Source organism: Ochotona princeps, chromosome 11 (genome assembly GCF_030435755.1).
Source record: "Ochotona princeps isolate mOchPri1 chromosome 11, mOchPri1.hap1, whole genome shotgun sequence".
Taxonomy (NCBI): domain Eukaryota; kingdom Metazoa; phylum Chordata; class Mammalia; order Lagomorpha; family Ochotonidae; genus Ochotona; species Ochotona princeps.
Window position 1 is genome coordinate 34,777,061 of NC_080842.1, and position 25,408 is coordinate 34,802,468.

The 25,408-nt window shown below is 39.5% G+C and overlaps 1 protein-coding gene across 1 annotated transcript; it reads left to right on the plus strand.

Annotated features, from left to right (window-relative positions):
- Window positions 1-413: 413 nt before the first annotated feature.
- On the plus strand, window positions 414-24,306 carry LOC101518521 (kynurenine/alpha-aminoadipate aminotransferase, mitochondrial-like). Its single transcript, XM_004579047.4, has 13 exons — window positions 414-689; window positions 1,553-1,721; window positions 3,376-3,508; window positions 5,941-6,015; window positions 8,481-8,690; window positions 10,764-10,829; window positions 11,881-11,963; window positions 12,409-12,505; window positions 13,349-13,410; window positions 14,072-14,136; window positions 17,388-17,494; window positions 21,276-21,377; window positions 22,266-24,306. Exons 1-13 carry the CDS (start codon window positions 623-625, stop codon window positions 22,305-22,307), a joined length of 1,278 nt encoding a protein of 425 aa, XP_004579104.2. The 5' UTR covers window positions 414-622; the 3' UTR covers window positions 22,308-24,306.
- Window positions 24,307-25,408: the final 1,102 nt, after the last annotated feature.

The window sequence follows — 25,408 nt, forward strand, 5'->3', positions numbered from 1 at the left end:
GCGATGGTCAGTCTGCACAGTCACAGTTGAGGTTCAGAGCTCAGATGCAGACAGCACAGCGCCAGGCTCTGAGCAGTTTAGGGAGCTGCTGCAACGGACCGAAATGACCGCCAGGTGGTACTCGAGGATTGGGATTGGGTGAGCTTCCGGGCGCCTCTGGCAGTTCCCCTGCAAGATCTCAGACCAGTGCCAGAGTGAATCTGGACGCTGTGTTGTGGCTACTCCAGGAACAGGGGCAAAACCGTGTTGGACCAAGAGCTAATCCAGGCACTAATCCAAAACTGGAAGTGCCGCGAGACCAGCCCTCACTCCCTTGCCTTGCGCAACTAGGGCGATGACCCGGGACGGGGAGGTGGGCGGGACTCGCGGCCATAGGCCGAGTGCGGGGTGGGAAGGGGCGCGGCAAATGGCGTCTAGTTGAGCGACCGCTGGGGCTCTTTATCCGCAGGCAAACTTTGCGGCTCCAGACCGGTTTAATAGCAGAGTACTGGGCGGAAGCTACAGGGAACAGCAGTGCAGCGTTGCTGGAGTGAGAACTGATACACAGGACTTTGACTCAGGAACTCTGTTTTCCATTCGTGCACAACTGAAGCCGGAGCTAGCAGCTTTGCTGTCCCCAGGCATGAATTACGCACGGTTTCTCACGGCCACGAGCTTGGCCAGACGGCCTTCTCCCATCAGAGTCATGGGTGAGATTGCAGGGCCAGCAGGGGTGGGACTTTGCTCACTCAGAACTCTAGGCACGCAGAAGCGACCCTAGGCACTCCCTGCAGCCTTGGGCTCACACTGTGCTTACTGCAGCGATGCGCCGGCTCTAGTGCTTCTGTGCCAGGTGGAGCCGAAGCTGCAGTGGGGAGGGACAGGTGCTGGGGAGTGCGTGGGAAGCACTGTTGTCAAATAGGTTCTTCCCTGGAAGCTGGGTGCAGATGTGTGGGGCCAGAAGGACCAGGGCAATGGTAGCATATGGGGTGAGCAAGTGATCAGGCTCCACAGGCTGCTCTTGAGGCACTTCCCTGCTCCCCGCGGCCACTCCTCAATCATCCCCGTTAGTCCATACACCAGAGCGGCAGGCCAAGATGTATTCTGCATTTATTTTATGTTAGAGTAGCATCATGATTCTCTTTGGGGCTCCTGTATCAAAATAGAGTAAGTGGTCAATTTAGAAACCACAGGAATTTGTTTCCTACAGTTCTGGAAGTTGGGAAACCCCAGGTCAAGGAGCAAGCACACCCCGTGCCTGGTGGGGCCATGTTCCATACAGGTGGAGCTTCATAGCTGTGTCCCCCTGTGGCAAAGGGTACACCTGGAGTCACAGGGCAGGACGGAGCATGCGTACTCTCGCCCTCTTAAGGATATCATTAGTCCAGCTCCTGAAGGTAGAGCCCGCCCCAAAGCCCCACCTCTTCAGCTTCTCACACTTGGTATTAAGTTCCAAGATGTGGGTTTGGGGGACACCAACGGAGTGTAACACAGTCCATCATATTGATTGTTGAACTTTCTATGTAGTGTTTGTGTTTATTAAATTCTCAAAGAACTTCTCTATTAATTATAGCTGAAATATTGGGCAGGGCACCAAAATCACTCATCTCCTTGGCTCCTGGATACCCAAATCCAAGCATGTTCCCCTTCAAGAGCGCTGTTATCACTGCAGAAGATGGAATCACCATCCGATTTGAAGAAGAGACGATGAACAGAGCACTTCAGTATTCTCAAAGTGCTGGGTAGGTTCTCGATAGATAAGCTTGTTGGGCTATATTCATGAACAATAGTCTAAACATACTGATAAAGTGACAGAGCTCTTTCATCTGGTGTCCAATGATTAGAAAGGTTTGAAGGGAGAGTTTTCAAGGAATGTTTAAAAGCAAAAGAGATACAGGGTAACACTGTGATGCAGTGGTTGAGTACTCCCCTAGGACCTGGGCACCCCCAATCAGAGTGCTACTTCAAGACCCTGCTGCCCTGCTGCCAGTCCAGCCACCTGCTCATGCATCCTGGGAGGCAGCCAGTGAGGGCCCAAGTACTCCAGTGCCTGCCACCCACCTGGGGGACCAAGATGGCGTTTGGGGCTCCTGGATTCAGCCTGATCCAGCCCTGGTTGTTGTAGGCCTTTGGGGAGTGGACCAGCAGATAGAAGATTCCTTCCTTTCCCTCCCACTCTTTCTTTTCTCTTTTATCTCTCTGTGGTTCAGGTAGATAGAAAATGATAAACAATTTTAAAAGGGATATTAATTGGCTGAAGCTCCCCAGTGACTGCTTTTTCATTTTGTATAACTGAGTGAAAGATAGCTTCTGGAAGGCAGTGAGGTGCAGAAGCTTTTTAGAGGGAAGGACACAGGAAGCAGCAATTTCATGTCCCTGATCAATTTTCTATCAACTTCACACACTTTTTAAGTAGACAGGTATGCAAATTCATTGCGCTTATAAACTCAGCTGTCTTTAATTATTTCAAGGCAAGCAGAAACACATATCTTTAAACCTTAGTTACCGAGTCTTTGAATGGTAAATATTTCTTGAGGGCAAATAAATTATAGTTAACTCAAATCTATTTTGTATGATTGAAAAACACATTGAGATAATATATAGATATATGAATTATACACAAGTAATACATGCTTGGCTTTTCTTTCTATGCTACAAAGAACTGTATTGCGCCTGAACTCTAGGTAGCCTACAGAATTCTAAAGCAGAACAAAGAATCAATTAAGCAGTGATTCTCTAGTGTAAAACAAGACTTCAAGCTTTGAAATAAGACATAGACTCAACCCTCTGCTCACTGATTAAATGACTGACAATGTGAATTTCCTCATCTCCAAATCAACTGTTACCTTTTTTTGTCAATTTTTATTTTTCATTGTGCAGTTGCTTAGGCTCAGGGATTTGTGTTATCTTTAACTGGGAATGTTGGGGTAGATGTTTGGCCTAGTGATTGAACACCTGTGTCCCAACACAGACTGCTCAGGTTGGAGTCCTGGCTCTTTACCTGGTTGTGGGTGCCTGTAGACGGGCCCCCTGCACAGCAGGACACAGCTCCAGTGGTTCAGTCCCTGCTTTACACAGTGAGACCTACAGGGAGTTTTCCCGGGCTCCTGGCTTCACCTGACCCAGGCCTACTCATTGCCAGTATTTGGGAAATAGAGCAACAGCAGATGGGGAGTTCTCTCTCTTTCCCCTCCCTTGTGGGTGTGTTCCTCTTTGTGTATCTCTGCTTCTCAAATAGATAACAATAATTTAAATGGGAATATTAATACTGAAAGCATTTGAGGCCTTTTAAATCACATGTTTAAAATGCTTGTCATAAAACTATCATTTATTTTATGTCTACCATTACTACGATTTTTTACTACTAAAAGATTAAAAGTGCATTTTATGCTTTAGAATTCCAGAGCTTCTGTCCTGGCTAAAACAACTGCAAGTTAAATTACATAATCCTCCCACCCTCAACTACCCACCCGATCGGGGACAGATGGACATCTGTGTCACATCTGGCAGCCAGGACGGGCTGTGCAAGGTAAGCCTGAAAGGACAAGGCAATCTGTAGGAAGCATAAAATGTGTGTGTTTCACTGCAGCACAAGAGGGTCACTTTTTGTGGCTAACTGGTAGTCTGTCTTGTCTTCACCTAGAATTACAAGCAGGGAATCTGAACATGAAGAGAAATCAAGATTCTCTGTATTCACTCCACACCTGGACTAAAACATGACTTTCTGTTTTTAATGAAAATATGAAAGCTAATCTCATTTCCACAAATGAATTTTAATTAAATTACTAGAGAATAATAGATTATACTCTTAAAAATATTTTCGAAGATTTTCTAAAACTGAAAAAACAAATCCTTTTTTTTTTCCATTATTAGGAAAAGTAAAATAGTTGGGTCTTTGCTTGAAGGAAATAATTTGTGATTATATGGACTGGTTTTCTCAGTCTTATTTCAAGTTTATTTTTTATAAGTCACAGCAGCAGTGATATCAAAGAGGGAAGACAGCATAAATAACCAAATGCATCAATAATTCAATCAATATGACATGCTTACTTTATTACAGAGCCTTAATAGGAACATAGTCATTATTTCTTCTGGCACAGATGTTCTTTCAGGATTCTGTGTTTCTGTTAGCATCTATTAAGCAATGCCCCCATGATAAAACAGCCACCTCTTTTAATTTAGGGCATTCGACATTTACATTGCACTATCCCACATAGACAATTTATGGATAGGTTTTGTTTGATCTGTTGATAATGCTCTTGCACTGTGGTGATTTCTTTCTCCCCAGATATACTACAAAGCCTGAGTGAAAAGAAACTGTTTGTTGTAAGATGCCAAAAGTTCATTTTTTAAAAATCCATTAATTGAACATTATGGATCAAATTGGGGAACAAAAGCCAATCTATCCCAATTGAATTCAGTGCTCCTGTTTGTCGTAAGATGCAGGTTATTAAAGTGATAGAAAGTAAGGCCTGAAATTGGGATTGTGATTATCAGAAGGGGAAAGAGGAGTATTTTGTGCCAGATAATAGACAGCTTTGATTTACTGGAAAGGTTTATTGTATGTATCTCATGTCCATTGTCCTTAAAATGTCCTGACTTGTCAAACTTGGTTGTCCTTGACCCTGAGTTTCTATGACACTTTCAGCCTCTGTGTCCTCTCTAAACACTCTCCTCTGGCTATCTCTGCACCCCTGTTTGAAGTATTCTCCACTACCTGGACATCAAGCCGCAGTCCTTAAACATCTCTCTAGGATCTACCCATGCCTTGGTGCATCCATTCACACACCGGTGATCTCTGAATGCTAGTAAATGCCAAGCTCCTTCCACATCAGGTTGTCCAGCTTTCTGAAACCATTATTATTTCAAATGTACCTAAGCCAAAATGGCACCTTCATCATCTCACTCAGATATGCAAAACTTGTTTCCGTATTTCAGTGAAGGGCACCATTGCTACCACCTGTAGTTCCACAATCACAAATCTAGGAGGCACTTCCAAGACTTCCTCTTCCTCACTTACACATGGTCCATGATCGTGCAGTTGGCTTTTATTTCCTGTACATCTCCAGTTCTGCTTAATTCCACCACCACACTTACTACTACCTTCAGCTATCCTAAAACTGAAGTGATAATTTTCCAAACAATCCTAAAAACTTCCCAAACTCTTCACAGGATGAATGCCAGATTGATCCCTTTAAAATGCATGTCTGATCACGTGACTCTTCTCCCTATCCTTTATTAAAATTACTACTCAGCTTTATTGACTGAAATGCCTAACATGGAGGACTTTCAGCCCACAGCTTTCCAGTCTCATTTAATCTCCACTTTGCACTCCCTTTGATTGCAAATCTTTTTTCCAGTTGCTCCAAATGTACCTGTTGCCTCCCCTGACACTAGCGCATCACTCACTCAAGGAAGCCTTTTCTGAACTCCCTGACTGCCCAGTGCCTCCTGCGATGAACTGTTGGAGCTTTAAACCTCTACTTAATCACACTCTCTACTGCTCATACTAATATTCTTGCTTGGGTAATTATTTGATCAGTTGCTAACTTTCCCAGTGGACTGGTAGCTCCAAGAGAGTGAGTTCCACAGTATTTTGCACAGTACCTTGATATTAAATATCACAGGGGATATTTAATACATTTTCAAAGAAGCAATAAAAAATTAAGTGCATTTTAGGAGCCACAACAGTCATTTTCATGTTCACCTGACTCTAGTACAGAGACTGGCAGATAATGACTTGAAAGTTGAATCCAGCATTTTATGTAATTTTCTGAGTAAATGAAGTTGTACTGGGGCTCGGCGATGCCCATGTGTGCATGTATTGTCAGTGACTACTGTCTCACTATAGAAGCAGAGGCTTGATGTCTTTACTCTAGAAAGCCTTCAGCTTGGGCTTCCAAAAGGAGTTCTGAGAATGGAAATTGTATTGTCCCACCTAACCTATGCTTTTTTTCTTAGGCATTTGAAATGATCATTAACCCTGGGGATAATATCCTCGTGAATGAACCTGTTTATTCAGGAACACTTCAAGCTGTGAGTACATGCTACTTCAAATGATACCACTCTCTCTATAAGGAAAGAAGAAAATATTGCCCCTATAGTAGTATCTGTCCACTGAAAAACAGAGGCTTCTCTCAAGTATGAAACAAAATCTTAAATGATGTATATTTAAAATATAGTACGCATTCCATCTTCTTTATGCTGTTTTTTAAGAGGCAGAGAGACAAAGGGGAAAATAGACATAAAACCCCCATTTCACTATTTACCTCCTGGATGTCTACAACCTAGACAGGTGAGGCTGAAGCTGGGAGCCAGGAACAGAACCCTGTTCTCCCATGGCAGTGGGACTCAACAACTTGAACTATAACCGGTTCATCTTGCACTACGAATTGAGGTACATGAGACTTGGTGGCCCACCCAGGACAAGAATCCAGCTCTCCGGCCCAGGGTGGTAGTCTAGTGGCTAAAGTCCTTGCCTTGAACACACCAGGATCCCATATGGGCACTGGTTCTAATCCCGGCAGCTCCACTTCCCATCCAGCTCCCTGCTTGTGGCCTGGGAAAGCAGTTGAGGATGGCTCAAAGCCTTGAGAATGTGCACCCGCGAGGGAGACCTGGAGTGGGTTCCCGGCTCAGCACAGGCTGTTGCGGTCACTTGGGAAGTGAATCATCGGACGGAAGATCTTCCTCTCTGTCTCTCCTCCTCTCTGTATATCTGACTTTGCAATGAAAATAAATAAATCTTAAAAAAAAAAAAAAAGAATCCAGGCACTCAGTAAGAAGCGTGGATACTAACTAGCCAGGGCTGACCACCAATTATTTTTGAAATCTCAAGTTTAAGTCAAGAGAACAGGAGTATGCGGAATGAGAAATCTGATATCCGAGTGTGATGTGCACTGATTATAACACACCAGTGGCAATCAGATTTCTTTGGAGCTCTCTGCTTTAGGACACAAATGTCCATAAGTGAGCACATTCAGAGAAATGTGAACAGAATGAAGAGAGAAATGGAAACTACACCACATGATGAATGGTCAAGGGATTGCAGTTAAGATTTAACAGACACAGAATTGCTCTCAAGTATATAAAAGTCACATGACAGATGATTTAGATTTATTTGCCCCATGTCCTTAATTTGATGAACTTAAAAAGTAGAACCTGGAGGAAAATGACTGTGACCTGAGGTAAGGACTTTGTAACCTCAGTCTCCCTGACTGACAGGGGACATGAAATGCTGAACTTCACCACACAAGCTCAGAGTTCACAGTTAATAAACCAGAGCCAATTATCTCAATAAAGGTAATTCCTTTCAAGGGGCTAGATCCACTGTGGAACAAAGGACCCCAACGTCTCAGAAGCTGCCTGCTGCAGAGCTTCCTGTCTTTTTGTCTACATGCCACCACAACACCATGTGGCTCCATAGCATCTTCACTTGCAAGCCCCAGGTCACAGAAGGAGCCTTACCAGGAAACACTGCCCATCTCACAGCAGAGGGGAAAGAGGCACAGAGAGCCAGATACAAGCTGGATTTCAAGGTTCTGCTCTGAAAGAACTCCTACATCTGGAAATATGAGAGTTCTTTGCACAGTTCATCGGCCAGAGTAAGGATACATGGACAAGTCCAATGTAAAGGGATAGGAGGGCAGTGTGAGGAATGTCGGATATAGCTGACACTTGGGCAGCCCCATCAAATATCTGAGTGCCTGGTTCTAGTCCCAGCTACTCTACTTCTGATCCAGCTTCATGCTGTGCAACTAAGACAACTGATGATGACCCAGGTACTTGGGTTTGTGTCATCTATTTAAGAGACACAGTATTCCTGGGACCTAGTTTCAGGCAATCAAAACCCAGCTGTTGTTGGTGTTTAGTTTAGTCAATGGATAAAAGATCTCTATGTTTCTGTCACTCTACCTTTAAGACAAATTAATTAACTTTTAATAAATGGGGCAAGAATGTATAGTCCTTTTTGTTTCTGAAGTCTACTTATATAATTGAATGTCAGTTACAGGGCAGGTAATGGGTTCATCTGCTGGTTGATTCCCCTATATATCCCCAATAACCAGTGCTGGGCCAAGACAAAGTCAGGAACCAGGAGCCAGAAGGCTCTTCCAGGTCTCCCATATGAATGGCAAGGGCCCAAGCACCTGAGCAATGTTCTGCTGCTTCTCCCAGGCGATTAGCAGGAATCTGGGTGGGAAATGGAGCTAACAGAACACAACTGGCATCCACATGGGATGCTGGCATTACAAGCAGTTGCTTTGCCTGCTATGCCACCATGCCAGTCCTAAAACAGGAATTATTTTTGAACAATCATGGAAACCACACCAGAAAAACTATAGAGTGAAAATCAACAACTTTGTGCTCTGGAGTTTAGCTGTGAGTATAGCTTTATAGGTTTTAGCGCATCAGTGGTAATCACTTACTTAGTATTAAACCAAAACCCAATGGCACTTACACATGTTCTTGCCTAATTCTGACTTTCCTTCTGTGCTCGACAGCTGCTACCCCTGGGATGCAACATCATTAATGTTGCCAGTGATGAATATGGGATGATTCCAGCCTCCCTCAAAGAAGTCCTTTCCCAATGGAAACCAGAAGATGCAAAGAATCCTAAGAAGAACACTCCCAAGTTCCTTTACACTGTCCCAAATGGCAACAACCCTACTGGAAACTCATTAACAGGCGACCGCAAAAAGGAAATCTATGAGGTATTTGCAAGAAATGGGTGAAATTTCTTTGACCCATTTCCCATGGGTTATGTTGCTGCTACTTATCGGTCTCTTGGAAGAACACTTAGTAAATTCCCTTACTTATTATTTCCAAGGAAGATAATTTTGAATAATTGGAAGTCATGAATGCCAAGGACCCAATAAATTAGGATGCAATAAGTTACTATTTCTTTTGTTAAATATGCATGCTGTTTCTTTTCTCTCATTTGGTGTTTTAGCATAAAAAATAATTATTTTTGTCCTGTTGTCAAATGTTATGAAATTATTTAATATATGACGTCATTTGGTTTTTATTGTTTTATTTCTGTGTTGCCTACTTGTCTCTCATGTTCCTACAGCTTGTCATTCAGGGTACTAAGAACTGTCTAAAAGTAAGAAGCTATTCCTCTGTTTGTATATTTTCTTTTAAGTATATAAAGAGCTTAACTTTTAGCTACAAATATTTTTTAGCATCAAGAATTTATTGAGCTATATAGAAATCTTTGAAAACTTACAGAAATTTGACTTTTGTGAAGTCTCTGTAATGCACCTGACTGTCCTCCATAACATTTTACTCCAAAGAGCTCTTTAGATTAAGTCCAAAAACAATGTTAAAGGGAAAAATTGAGTCCTATGCAGTGGAATCAAAGAGAACTTTTCAGCAGTTTCTTGTGCTTAGAAAATATAAATTTCAAGATACTGTCCTATTGTAGGAGATATGGCTATTTTGGAGTTCTCTTCCCTACTCCATTACACACTTCGCCAAAAAAGCCTCATCCTGGTCCTTGCTCAGTCCCATTCTGTGGATGATGACTCCCATCTTGTCCCATGTTTTTGCCTCTTCCCGGAACTCCAGGCTTAAGTATCCAGCTGTCTACTGGACACCTCTGCTGTGATGTCAAACACACATTCAGACTCAATGTGGCCCAACTACAACTCCTGATCTTCCCAATCCTCTTATCTGCAGCCACTCCCATGTTTCATCTCCACAACTAACAAGACCATGAACTGCTACCCCCAGTCCTCTTCCTTTCTCTCCTTCCCCCATCCAGTCTACCCTGTGGAACCCACCACTGAGTTAATCTGAACCCATCCATTTTTCTCTGCTACCATAACTAACTCCACCTTCCAACTCCCCTCCCCACTGACATTACAGAACCTCTACAAGAACTGCCTCCCTGCATGCAGTCGATTTCACACTTGGGCTCCCACCAGTCATTCTTCACATAACAGCCAAGAATGACCCTATCCCACTGCAGTGTCACAACACCAGCCCCAACTGGATTCTGTCTTATAACATTCTTTGACATTAACAAGAATTTACAAATGTTGTCATTCTTCTGTCTGTGGCCATGCTGGCCTCTGGTTCTTTATGTCTGCCAAGCTTTTTGCTCCCACCTTTGCTCTCACTTATCCTTCAGTGCAGAATCTTCCTTGATACTTCTACAGCTGACTCCCTGAGCTCCTGTCAGAAAGGACTGCTCAATGGTTAACCAAAGTAACTATCCTGTTTCTCTCTCATATTGACCAATATAGTTCTCTGCTAAGCATATAAATAACCCTCTCCATCTAATATATTTGTTGTTTATTTGAAAAGTAGACAGAGATACAAAGATCCCTTATCTCCCAGATCACTCCCCAATGCCCACAACATCCAGGATTGGGCCAGGACAAAGGCAAGAGCCAGGAACTCAGCTCAAGTGCTGCAAAGGTGGCAGGGACACAACTACTCAAGCCATCACCTCCTGCCTGCCAGGGTGTGCATGCACAGGAAGCTGAAATTCTAAGCAGAGCCTAGACTTTGATACAGGCTGCAGCATCCCAAGCAGCAATTTAGTCACTGAATTAAATGCCCATCCCTAATGGTACTTTTGTTTATTATCCTTATTCTCTGCTCTTTCCCACAAGAATGAGGTTTCCATTAGAACAAGAATCTTAATAGTGCCTTTTTCATTTCTTTATCCCGACTTCTGGAATAACAGGCATTCAGTAGTTTCTTAAATGAATAAATACATATAATTCCAAATAATTTTTGAAATCCTTTAAAGTAAATGCACTACTTTAATCTTTTAGCTTGGAAGAAAATATGACTTTCTTATAATAGAAGATGATCCTTACTATTTTCTCCAGTTCAACAAGGTAAGTAATGAGGTGGGCATGTTTCACTATTAGAATATAAGTTGTTTTAACTTGCTTTACTGTGTTTGATAATGAATTTAGCTGCTAAATTGAGCTAATCCAATTTGGCATTGAAATTAAATGTAATATATTTCAACTGTAATATATTTCAACCTTAGTCTTCCAGTTTTATCATACAGTTAGTACTTTTCATTTTTGATAATATATTCCTTTTTCCAAAAATCACTTACATTGGAAGTAGTAGCTCGTTGTCTGTGCCGTGCATCTGGGTAAGTGGAGTTAGACTGGTACTCTTCAACCACAGATCCTGAATTGGGCTCCTCTGGATGTCAACTTCACTCTCTTGATAGGGATTGGCTTAGAATGAAGGCGGAGAAGAATAAATCTGCAAGACAGAAAGAGCTGTGCTCAATCAGTGATGTCTGTTATGGACACAGACAGAAGGCTACAGTTATGCCACCTCTGTAATGTCCTAGCTCTTACCTGAAGTGCAATGGGAATTTAGATTCATTCTCCCCATATACATAGACTGCTTGTCATGATGACTGTTTTCTAATAGACAGAGGAGTGGTACAGCCCGCCAGTGCTGGAGTCACCCAAATCCAATAAAATTCTTCATTTGTTCACACTGCAACAGAGAACATATTCTGAGATTTCCTTCCTTCCTCTCCCAATCCCTGATTTAAGTCTACTGAAAAGAAAGAAATTCTCTGCTGTTCTATAGTTTGCAAAACATCATTCTGCCAACCTATTACACTCCAGGATAACCCCTTTTCCCATTGTACCTATAAACATATCAATGTTTCAATGTATCAATATTTCATGCTGACTAAATTTCTCTATCCCCATTTTTTAATCTTTCTATTAGGTCTAGAGATCTGAATTCTTTCTCTTTACAACTCTAAATGCTGCTGGTCTCTTACTGTTGTTCTTAACCTCTGCCTCTAAGTCTGTTAATCCTGGTTTTCCACTGTTGGGACAAGGAAGACCTGTTTGAGGATTCCCTAAATTTATTCCAAACCAACACTTTTGTTTTATTTTATTTTTAAAGCCCTGGGTACCAACGTTTCTGTCCATGGATGTTGACGGGCGCGTCATCAGAGCCGATTCTTTCTCAAAAGTCCTCTCTTCTGGGTAAGGCACATATGGCTAAACTGAAACTATCTCTAAGTAGACTCTGCCTCAGTATCCAATCCCAAACAATTCTTTTCCTTTAAATCGTTTCTCATCCTCTTGCCTGAAAAGGCCAGTTTGATTATTAATATGAATATACACTTTTTCTTTAGTTATCTCCCTAACCAAAGATGCTTGGCCACTCATCTAAACATAGGGACTGATCAGGTTCATGGTGTGACACATGAAGAAGCATATCTGGAAGCTCTTGATCAGACTTGCATTATATTTTCAAACTACACTTAAACTTACATTTATGGTTGAAGTGGTTGTACCAGAATGTTTCAGTTGCCTAGATCTGTTTGTCCCCAGGCCACCACACTCTTCCTAAGGGAATCAATCAGATGATATGTATCAATTATTAATATAGGATTGGTATTATTCCTTTTCTCTTTTTTTTGTGTAGATTGAGAGTGGGGTTTCTAACTGGCCCCAAGCCCTTGATAGAAAGAGTTGTTTTACACACCCAAGTGTCATCATTGCACACCAGCACTTTTACACAGGTAAGTGCAGTTTAGTAAATAGACATTTAAAAATATATATCTGAATAAAAAGTAGTTTGACATAAAACATTCTTCCTCTCCTTCTCATTTCTCTTCTCTCTCTCCTTCCCTCCCTGTCCCCCTCCACTTCCCTCTACTTTGCCTTCTTTATACTGCTTCTCCTACTGCTGATTGTCTCTTCTGCTCTGTTTTACAAACAAAATTCAAATAAATAATCTTTTTAATTAAAAGCCATACAAGATTCAGTATTAATAGAAATGTTTGTGTCACTTAAGACATTTCTTTGGCACATAAAAGTAAACATATATATCTGCATGCTTTTAAAAGTCAGGAACTTTTCCAGGTTTTTTTTATATACATTACCAACAAAACTTCATTATCTATAACCTTCAGAACTTCTATTTTTAAAGAGTAAATCTCCAAATGTACTCCCTATGTTTATCTATATACCATATATATTTAGAGAAGATGGATAGTCTCGTAGTTAACAACGTCTATCTGCTTTGAAAGTATGACTTTGAATGCTGGCTGTATGACCATTGTGTTCAATTCATCATCAGTAAGATAGAAATAGCCTGTAAAGCTAGATTCTTATTAAGACTAAATTAATCAAAACATAGCCAGTGGATTATAGTAGGGCCTGACACTTAACAAGTACTATATAAAATAGTTGTTATTCTTACTATTCTGTGAGTCTTATCAATTAACTCTAACTTACTATATAAAACAGATACAAGTGAGATCTTTTTACTGGCTTACATGCAATCAAGACTGACTTGTTCTTTTGCTTGGCAAAAAATACCTCAGAGGAAAAACCATAACATTTATTATTATTTCTTTTAGCTTATGATATACCAGCTTCTACACCAATGGGGACAAGATGGTTTCCTAACTCACATAGACAGGTATTAAAACATTTCTAAATTGTAGACAAAACAGTAATCCAGTGGATAAAGGACAGTATACCCAGAGTACTGATTTATTATTTTACCTTAAGTACCTAAGATAGACACTAGCAACCATTTGTTAGAAATCAAACATATATGTGTTTTATTAGTTCTCTACCTGGAAAATCTTGGTAGGAGTACACAAGCTATCATTTGAAAGCAGAATGCTCCTACACCTAAGGTAATCTGAAATTCCCTACCAGGTTATGATTAACATATTCAACTGATTTAGAAGGTTAACGATCATACTTACATTTTATTTAATAATAAACTGTAAGGGTCATTATTTTAGAAAACTAAACACAAAGAATAATTCTTGCTACTTCTGTGTTCCATTATTTACTCAGAAACAGATTTTACAAAAAAAAAAAAAGTAGACTTTGTTCTCTTCATTTTCATTTGTTCAGTTATCCCACAATATTGCTTCTTGGCCTTTTGGCTAAGATCAAGTGTAGTTATCCCACAATAAAGGAGAAAACACAATGGCAAACCAGTTTATCACCACACAGACTTTAAACAGAAATGCTCTGTGTTCTTGATCAAGTTAGACAGCAAGTTCACACAGCCTGGAGCCCAGTGCCTTTCTGAACACATCCTTTCTGCTGCGTTCTTTTTCTAGGGTTATTCATTTCTATAGGAACCAGAGGGATGCAGCACTGGCAGCTGCAGACAAGTGGCTAAGCGGTGAGTGGACCACATGTTTGCCGCTCCTGGGAAACTGGGGGTACACATGGATTCTTTTTTTTTTTAAGATTTATTTATTTTTACTGGAAAGTCAGATATACAGAGAGGAGGAGAAAAAGAGAGGAATATCTTCCATCCACTGATTCACTGTCCAAGTGGCTGCAATGGCCAGAGCTGCGCTGATCTGAGTAAGAAGCCAGGAGCTTCTTCCGGGTCTGTACCCCCACACAGGTGCAGGGTTCCAAGGCTTTGGGACATCCTCTACTGCTTTTCCAGGCCACGAGCAGGGAGCTGGATGGGAAGTGGGGCCACCAGGACATGAACCAATACCCATATGGGATCCCAGTGTGTGCAAGATAGGACTTTAGCCACAAGGCTACTATACCAGGCCCAGCACATAGATTCTTAACCACCCTGGTAGAAGCAGAGCAACAGGTCAAGGATATTCTTGCCAGGAAATGTTATCCTCTCAATGATCGTGCAAGTGACTCTCTGTAAATGCTGGCACAGTGTAACCTGTCTCTACTCACCTGCTGCCTAGAATTTGTGATTTAAAAGAAAAATCCAAAAATCAAACAGCAATAACTTATAAAAGTAAATAATGTCTAAAACATTCAAAAATGTTTGCATCATTTCAGAGTTTGCCACAGATAGAAAATATCAAACAACATATTCCATTTCTAGTTAAACTATATAAGGGCTTCAAAAAGTTCAAAAAATGAAATTAAAAGCTAAATGTGTTTTGATACAAAAACTTTTTGGAAATCCATACAATTTTTTTAAACTATGTGATTTCTATCAAGTCTCTGAAAATTTTTCAGAGATATTCTCTTAGGAGAACTCTCAACACATTTTCTCCTAATTGTTAGTATCACTTAATTTTTCAATATATTTTCCTAATATTGCAAAGTTTACATTTTTTGAAGATTTATTTATTTTACTTGAAAGGCATAGCTCCAGAGAGAGGAGGGAGGTAAGGAGAGATACAGAAAGAGCTTTTCTCTGTTGGTTCAGTCCCCAGGAAAGGCCACAATGACCAGAGCTGGGACCATCTGCAGCCAGAATCAGGAGCTTCTTCCATGTCTCCCACATGTGTGGCAGGAACCCAAACACTTGGGCCCATTTTCCACTATTTTCCCAGCCATTAGCAGGAAGGTGGATTGGAAGTGGAGTAGTTGGGTCTTGAACTGGCACCTATGTGAGATGTTGACAATTACAGGCAGTGACTTTACCTGTAACACTGCAGCACCAGCCTCGATCTTTATTTTTTTTATGGAAGTTGGAATAATTAAATGGCTTTAATTATTAGATATTTGAAAAAGTCCTCAAAAAATAGAAATAAAATTTGAGTTTATTTTGGTGCCAAATCCATGCATTTGAGGGACCTTCAAATATACATGGAAAAGTGCATATTTTTGAAAAAAACTATGCATGGATTTTAAACTTTTTTGCAACAAAATATACTTACTTTTTACTTCTTTTTTCTATCAAATTTAAAAATATGTATTTATTTTTATTGGAAAGATTTACAAACAGGAGAGACAGAGAGACAATTCTTCCATCATTTGCTTCACTCCTCAGATGTTCATAACTACCAAAGCTGAGCTGATCCAAAGAGTGCAGAGCTTCTTCCAGGTCTCCCACATGTGTGCAGGGTCCCAAGGCTTTTGGCCATCCTCTACTACTTTCCCAGGCCACATGCAAGGAGCTGGATGGATGGAAAGTGGAGCAGCCAGGACTTGAACCAGTGCCCATATGGGGTCCCAGTGCATACAAGGCAAGGATTTAGCCAGGTCCACCCATGAACTTTTTAATACCCTTGTTTATCACTAAAAGCATCTTCAGTTGGAATACAGGTATATAAAAATATCAATTACTTTTGTAATGTTCAATTCCCTATAAAATCTTTCTAAATTAAAGTTACCCTTTGATTAGAATTCTGCCCCACCACTTTGTGTGGTAGAGCTAAAGAAAAAAGCTTTCATGCCTGGCATGATAGCTCAGTAGCTAAATCCTCACTTTGCATGTGCCAGGATCCCATATGGGCACCAGTTTCTGTCCCAGCTGCTCCACTTCTCATCCAGCTCCCTGCTTGTAGCTGTGAAAGCAGAAGAGGATGGCCCAAAGCCTTGGGACCCTGCACTTGCATGTGGGAGACCCAGAAGAACCTCTTGGCTCCAGGCTTAGGATCAGTTCAACTCTCTCCATTGCAGCCACTTCGGGAATGAACTAGCAGATAGAAGATCTTTGTCTCTGCTTCTCTCTGTAAATCTCCCTTTCCAATAAGAAAAAAAAAACCTCTTAAAAATTTTCACCAACAGCAAGTTCTTTTGCAACATGATAATGATTAAAAACAAAACAGTTCTATTTTCTTCTTGATTTTTCTATCTTTATACTCAGTGAAACATGAAAGTAAATCTGAAATTCTTAAGTTTTAAGCACTTTTTTTCATAATTGTATGCTGATAAAAAAGTAACCCGTTGGACATCTGAACTGTTACATACATAACAGAGTTTACTGACATGTGGTAAAACTCTAGAAATACTTTAAGAATCCTACTTTAAATTTGAAATGGGGTAGGAGTCCGGCCACCGAGCATGGCAGAGGGCCTGAGTTTGATTGTCATTTTCAGTTCCTGGCTCCATCTCCCTGCTAATGCAGAGCCTGACTTGCCACAACAATGACTCAAGTGATTGCATCCCTCATTCATGTGGGACACCTGGATTCAGTTCCCAGCACCTACTTTGTCCTAGGCCAGTCTCAGTCTTTGTAGGAATTTGAGGAGGGAACCAGCTGGATGACAGAGCTCAGGTGCTCAGCTTCTCTCTCTCTCTCTCTCTCTCTCTCTCTCTCTCTCTCTCTCTCTCCCTGTCCCTTTCCATGCTGCTCAAACAATGGGTTTTTAATTTTTTAATAAAAGGACTAAATTGAAACACCCCTGTGAATATTTGTCTTAGACAGTATAACTAAGGAAAGAGCAGCATTAGATTTCTTGCTCCCTGCTAAGACTAGCAATTGTAAATATGCTTGGAGGAACAATTCAACGTTCCTCTACATCTTTTACCCTGCTCCCTCACCAACACAGACTTTGAAATAAACTCACAATACCATTTTTTAAGACCCATGAAAAATTTTTAAGTACTATCACGTTTTTGGGAATGCTAGTTTATAATTCCTGCACCTAGGTGATTTTACAATGTACTTGATGTCAGAAATGGTCTTGGAAGATTTTCATTTTCTTTTGTTTACAGGTTTGGCAGAATGGCATGTTCCCACTGCTGGGATGTTTCTGTGGATTAAAGTTAAGGGCATTTCTGATGTAAAAGAACTGATTGAAGAAAAAGCCATTGAGAAAGAGGTAAAACTGAGAGCTGATAATTGGAGAGAAGAACCAAAGAAAAGTCCTATTTTTTAAAAGTAACACTTTATTCGACTAAAACTAAAGACATGATTGTTGCTGCCTACCACCCAACTCACAATATTCTAGTATTAAATTCTTTGTCCCATTGTTAAAACTTGAAGTAGATTTTTGGGTTAAATAATCCTTTAGCTAGTCTAAATGAATTGAAATACAGCCTTTTTTTTTTTTTTTTTTTTTTTTTTTTTGCAACTGCTGCATAGCTTAGGTTAAGAGCACGCACTGAAGGGGAAAGTCTTAAGTTTGTTTTTTTGGTTTTTTTTTTTTTTTAGATTTAATTTTTTTTTTTATTCATTGATTACATTGTATTATGTGATACAGGGGCCTGGGGTCAGTCTCCCAGTGCCTCATCTATAAGATAAATTAAGAAGAATCCCTCTCATTGGAAATCCTGCGATGAGTTAATGCATTAATATGTAGCACACAGACTAAGGCTCAGGAAGTATTTACCATTAGTATTTGAAATGGATGGGTGATACTGAACTAATGAACTATTTTAAAATCCTTTCATTATACCTTTAAGTATTTTTCAAATTCCCTGCTGTGAGTATACTTTATCTTTTCAATTAATGGGAAAATGCCCTCCATTTCAAATACTAGTGGCTAAAACTTATTAAACATTTATTACTAGTCTTCATGCTACCCATATTAACTTATTAAAAATCATAGCAACCCTTGAAAAGGTCATTATCTTTCTGACTCAGAAATCAGGCTATTTTCATTGTTCTAACCTTAATAACAGCACATAGTAGATACTCAATAAAGAATTTCATTTCTCACACTCACAGTTCTACACAATAAAGTTGTTGATGTTTTGCTTTTTTATCATCAAAATCACTCAGTAAGTCACAATCTGTGTCTCTGGGCTAACTGGCAGGGCTAAGAATATAGACCTCATGTTTTACTAGATTTTTCAGGCTGTTTCTTATTCTCTATGTCCTGCTGCTTCTTCCTTTACCTTTTCTTCATTGTTCTTAAGTGTATCCTACTACTTTAGCCCGGATTTTGGTCAGCTTGTAAGGAGATAATTACTCTTTTTTCTTTTCTTCCTCACCTCTGACTTCCACTACAGACTGACAGAAATAGTAACTTTCATTTTCTTGTTAACCAGAATGAAGGGACACATCTTGTCTTGAAATCCTTTCAAGAATGCTCCAACTCATTTCCTTCAGTTCATTTTATGATAGCAAGCAGTATTCAGTTCATATTATGTCACCACAAATGCTCATTACATGTTTTTTAATACTATGATTAAAATAACAAAAAAGGCCAAAATTATCTTATTTAATACCAGCTGCTATGAAAGATAAAATCTCAAAGTCTCAAAAACTTAATACAATAGATTATCAGGGGCCCTAGCTATTTATTATTACATTTTAACCTTCAACACATAGATCCATGATTACTACAACAAGAAAACAGTGCTGTGATTCATTCATGGAAAGGTTTTTAAGGCCAGAACACAGAATTTGTTCACGCAATCTCATGACAAGAAAGAAGCTAGGCTAAGGAAATGAGTGTGAAGAGCTGGCCGGGGTTGGATCCCCAGTTCTGTCTCTTGATTCTAACTTCCTAACAGTGTGAACCAAGGGAGAAAGCATTGCTTTGTTGCTCAAGCAGTTGGGTACCGGCCATCTACATGGCTGACCTGAATTTCCTTTCCAGCTTCATCCAGCACAGTCCCAACTGTTGCAAGCATTTGGAGTAAACCAGCAAATGGGCAAACTCCTCTTCCAGCTGCCAGACCCATGTGTGTCACTGTGCCCCCATTATAAAAAAATGAGATTACATCAACCTAAGAAGCCACAGCACTGCAAATCAAACCTTCAGCAAAGTGGAAGAGACAACTAACAGAACAGGAGAAAATAATTGCAAACAATGCACTGATAAACAATTAATATCCAGATTCTATAAAGAGTTCCAGAAACTCAATAACAACAAAACAAAGAATTCAGTTCAATAATGGGCAAAGGACTTGAACAAGCATTTTTCAAAGGATGACATTCAAATGGCCAGCAGACACTTAAAAGAATGCTTAGCATCACTAGCCATCAGGCAAATGCAAATCAAAAACCACAAGAAGGTTTCACCTCATCTCAGTTAGAATGGCTATCATCCAAAAATAAAAAAAAAAAAATGACAATGAGGATGTTGTGTGGGAAAACTACCCAAATCTGTTAATGGGAATGTATGGAAATTTCTCAGAAATCTGAAAATAGTTCTACCATGTGACTTATTCCACTTCTGGGAATTTACCCAGAAGAAATTAAAAAGCATATCGAAGAGTTAGCTGTACCCCTGTTTGTTGCAGTGCAATTCACAATAACTAAGACATGAAATCAACACAAATGTCCATCAGTGGATGACTGGTTAAGGAAATGTGATATGTAGACAGATAGATAGATAGACACACAGACTACGGAATACTACTCAGTCAAAAGAATGAAATCCTATCCCTGGCAACAAACAGATGCAACTGGAAACCATTATGCTGTGTGAAATAAGCCTATTCCAAGAAAGAAAAATATCATGTTTCCCTGATTTGTGGTAACTAAACTCTAGCATGTAAACTATAATGTATATGGGTAAAATGACATTTTGAGATTTGATAACTGCTGACAGCCCTCATCAATATTCCTAAGGAACAGTGTATTTTTCTACCTACTATTTATTAAATTATTTACTTAGTGGAGGGGTAAGCCAATGATTACAAAATAAACTGAAAGTATGTCATTGTAAAAGTGAACAAAAGAATAAGGAGAAAGAGTGGGAATGCAAGCAGGAGGGAGAGAGGGCGTAGGAAGTATCACTAGGTTTCTGAATCTTATGAAATACATGAAGTTCAACCTGTGTATATAATTTTTGGAAATAGTTCTCACCACTCTATCTTACATAATTTCTAACAGTTTCAGTGCTTCACTTGCCATGTTACATTTCGTTTTACCTCCTTTCAGTTCTTGGTATACACTAATTCTCTTCCCATCTCAGTGCCTTTCCTCTAAGTATCTTGCTAAAATGTTCATCTCCACTTTTTACCTGGTACCTGTCTTTCAGTTTTTCAGCTTCAAAATCATTTTCAACTTTGAGCATTTAAAAATGGTGCTTAATTGTTTGAACTATTACTATTCTAGTTAGATGAAACTTTGATTTATATTTATGCTTGTTTTTGTTTCCTTAATCAGCTGGCTTTACACATTAAACCTAGAATTGCAGTTTTTTTCTCTTCTTGTGCATTAACATATTCAGCTTTTAGAAGAGTGTTTTATTCTTCTATTGAGATTTCTTTGACTATTTTTTAAAAGATTTATTTTTATGGGAAAGGCAGATTTATGGGGAGCAGAGAGACAGAAAGACATCCTGTCTACTGATTCACTTGCCAAATGATATAACAGCTAGGCCTGAGCCAATCCAATCCAGGAGCCAGGAGCTTCTTCCAGGTGTCCCACACAGATCCAGGACCCAAGACTTTAGGACATCCTCCACTGCCCTCCCAGGCTAAAACCAGGGAGCTGGACAGAAAACAGAACAGGCATGACATAGCCTGGCAGCCATATGAAATCCTGGCACATGGAGACGAAGGATTAGCCAACTGAGCCATTGTGCTGGCCCCTGTTTGAATATTTTTAAATTTAAAATAGCCTTCCTTTCTCTAAGTTTAGGTTTGCCTGCATTTTTCTAGTTTTTCTTTCATGGTACAGCACTTATTTGCCAACTCTCTTAGGTGTTACTGGTTCCAGGAAATGGTTTCTACTCCAACAGCTCTGCTCCCAGCCCTTACCTGAGAGCTTCCTTCTCCATAGTTTCTCCAGAACAGATGGATGTGGTGAGTAGCGTATTCTTGTCACAGTATGACTGACAATTCTGGTTGGGTGTGTGTGTGTCTACCTCATCAATTAAAACACAGCTTAATGTCTTCTTAGATTTCTGAAAAACCCATTTAACATTAGCCAATCATCAACTAATATTAAACAGCTCTTTCACTCTGTGACTAGATTTGTACAAACGAGACTAAGTTGGAGTTCAAGTTTGCTGTCTCAACGAATAACTTTCAGAACCTACGGAGCAGTGTTGGCAAGTTATCAATGTATTAGGAAGAGAACCTCACTCTTTCTTCGTGGAGTTAGGAAAAGGACAGATTCATGATAGTCACAGTCTGTTTCTCTGAAGAAAACAGTATTCGGGATAGAAATCAGTGAAGTCTAGCTTTCATTAATAGACCAGGATGAAACGAAGCAAGATGCTAAGAGCTGTGTGTCTGGAAATCCAAAAGAGGAACTAACAAATTAATTAAACCATGACTTTAGCCCTGAAGAAGAGCTGTTACTTACCCTGGGAGATGCACACATATGTGTGTCTTTTCTTAACTTGCTTTCTCATGTTATTTAATAAGCTTTGCATAAGTTCTCTCTGATTTTATATCTGAGTAGAGTGGGATAGTTAAAAAATGTGGAATGCATATGCAGGTAAAAGGTTATATGAAATTATAATGTGTTTGAATAATACAGAAAATGATTAAGACTTATATAACAGCAAAAGAAATCTGCATATTTTATTAAATATTGATAGCCTCTTGCCCAGATAAAACTAATGATAACTTGAGTTTCATTGCCTTCTCTCAATCTCAGATAGGTATTCTGTTTGAATTTTTAAAGTTATGACATTTCCAAAAGAGATCCTAATTTCACCAATTCTTATCTCTTTTCTATTTTAGGCTTTCCAGAGATTAGCTGAACTTATAAAAGAATCTTTGTGAAGAAAACTGATCACACTATTTAGACTTTTTAGTTTTTAGATAAATGATCCCTATCTAGGTGAAGGAAATCATTGTGTGTTAGCCTTACAGGTTGGATCTCATCAAGCATGTCCTATCTGTGGTAGCTGAACTACACAAGCTCTAAAGTACTTTCTATGTCAGCTTGTCCAATATATTTGTAATCTATTGGTGTGTTTTGATAAATGTTCTACATGTATAAAACTATATCTTGGATTTTATTGTAAAGAACTTTATACTTGCTTTATAATTTTAAATATCCTCTCACAAATTTTCTTAGAAACTAGAATTTTACACAAAATTATTTTGTAAATTTAAGAAAATGGTTAAGTTAAACATAGTATGTAATATGTATCTTTTCTGTTTTTAGGAAAATTTAATAGAGCTTATTTCAAATGTTGTTGTAATTTGACCCTATAAATGATTTTTAGTAAGTTTCCCAAAGCCATGTTGCTATACCTCATAAATCTCTTTAAAATAAAATTCTAAAAACAAAGGTACTTAAAGCATCAGAGATATTAATATTAATTAAGCACCCAGTGCTTCTAAAGGTCCCTGGAAATCTAACTTGGATTCCACTTGTGACACCAGTCTTTTCAGAAGGAAAAAAAAACCTTAAAGGTAAATTTATTAGGGTTTAATCAAGCACAGAAAATAAAGTTTCATGAACTAGGTAGTACTTAGGACCAACGGCAGTGTAGAGAGATCCAAGTGGATAGGAAATATCTATACCCAGACAATCAAAGTGACATACAGAAGCACCCTGATTGGTAATAGTTCAGCATTTGCTTTATTTGGACTTATTTTGGTAGTCTTCAACCTGTGCTTAGCTGAAAGCTGGCCTGCTATCATTGGCCAAGACTCACTGACTTGTCACAAGAATATACTCTCCAGCTACCTTGTAGTTTGTTCACATATTAAGTTAGTTACAGTTCACAATATATGGAAGTAGCCTTGGGCCAAATGTAACAGAACAATGTCCTTTAATACAGTCTTTTTGTTCCTCCAAAAATGCTGTATGACAATTCTTGGTAATGTGTTGTTAACCAGGGAAGCTCTTTGAGCCTGAGAGTCCATGGTTTTTATCGGAGGCAAGTTACATATGCACACAGTGCCTGCCTACTCTTCCTCAGTTCTGAAATGGCAACACACAGCAAAAGCAGGTGTTCACCAAAAATCACATTGTTAGGATTAACTACAGTTGCTTCATGGGAGACTGACTCCAAGATCCATCTCTGAATACCCAAATCTATGGATATTTAAGTCTTCTATGTAAAACAGCATAATATTTGTATGTCATCTATGTATATCTCTTATGTTCATAAAACCATCTCTAAATTGCTTACAACACCTAATACAATGTAATTCTACTTAAGTGGAATTGTTTGGGGAATAATGGCCAAGGAAAAAGTCTAGGGATTTGCCAAGATGACATAATTTACAGACATTCACCATTGCATATATCCGTGTGAAAATGAAACAGCCTAGATAACTGTCCACAATAACTTTCATTCAAGTGCTTAAACTTGACCCTGTTCCTTTTACCTGTAATTCTTATTCACCCTCCAGGGTTCAGCCAAACTGCCACTTTTTGTTTGTTTGTTTTACCTGTTAATCATCAGTTTATTTATTTATTAACACTTTATATAAAAATACTAATAATTCCCAGGTACCTCTCAACACCCTTCTCTAGCATTAATAAGTTATATTAGTCTGTTTGTCACAATGAGCAAACCTAACCCAGCACCCCCTACTTTTAAATCCAACCTCCTATCCCTCTCAGCTGTCCAAGTTGTATTTTTAAAAGGACCTTGCCCAGAGCCCCAGACCAGGTTATGACCTTTGGTTACTGGATCATACAGCACCTGATCTCTTTTCCCTTGAAACACTTTCCACAATAAAAAGGATAATCATTCCTCAAAATCCTCTGGGAATTAATCCTAGAACCCTCACCCAGTCCCACTCACTGAAGGTACCCAAATCTGCAGATGCACAAGTATTTGTCTCTTTTACGAGATACTACAGTATCTGTATATAAATTACCTGCATCCTTTTGTATACTTTCAATAGTCTTTACATTAACTTATAATGCCTAATACAAATCAACAATGAGGAAAAAAGCCTGGATATGTTTCATAAAAACAATTTTTTTTTCTCTGAATATTTTCAGTCTAAGGTGGATTGCATCTATGGCTATGGCACTCACATGGACGGTCAAGTATATTTATTTGTGCAATTATTTATTAGTTAATGCTCATCTGTCCCCTCCTCCTCTCAGACTCCTCACATGAAGGCAGATGTGTCCTTTCCTTACCCCCCAGTGCATCCTCAGATCCCATCATTGTGATTAGCAGTAGATACTTGTTGACCTTAAATGGCATACTTTTCATGAGTGTATTTTAGGTTTATGAAGCATATTTCAACAAAGCTGTTTTTACACAGGTTTAGATTGAATGTGAGGTGTGAAATAAACACACAATGTTTGTTTGTTTGATTGTTTGTTTGTTTTAAGGTTTTGGATCTAAGCAATTAGGGGGTTAGAATCCACAATAAGCAAGATGAAGGGGCTGTGAAATTGGTTTGGAGGGCAAGAACCAGAGTTTAGTTTTGCACATGCTGTTTCTGAAGCATCTACAGGACACATATGCTGGACTGTTTCCAACTGAAGATCAGGGAACTCTCTCCTCAGTTATGTACCATGACAAGGCTGAGGAGGACATCTACCAGAATTCCTGCCCTCAGAGAGTAAACCAGTGAGAAGCCAGAGATTGGAAAAGACAAAACAAGGAAATGCCATCACCCTCTGGAAGTAGCTGTGATCAGAGTGAGGTCTATAGCGGCTTCCTAGGTGAGTTTTCCGAGCAAACTGTATGATTTGCTGTATGCTGTATGAATCTATGTCTGAAAATTGCTTGCTGTTCAGAGCAGCTTCATGACATGACTACTGTGGGCTGAGAGAATTGAGGCTCCAATACAGCCTCTGGATGAGTGTTTCCTATAGGATCGCCTGGAAGTGACAGCCTGTTCCCTCCCTGCCCAGGGCTTTAGCTATTTCTAACACTTCTAATGCCCTTTATTCAAAC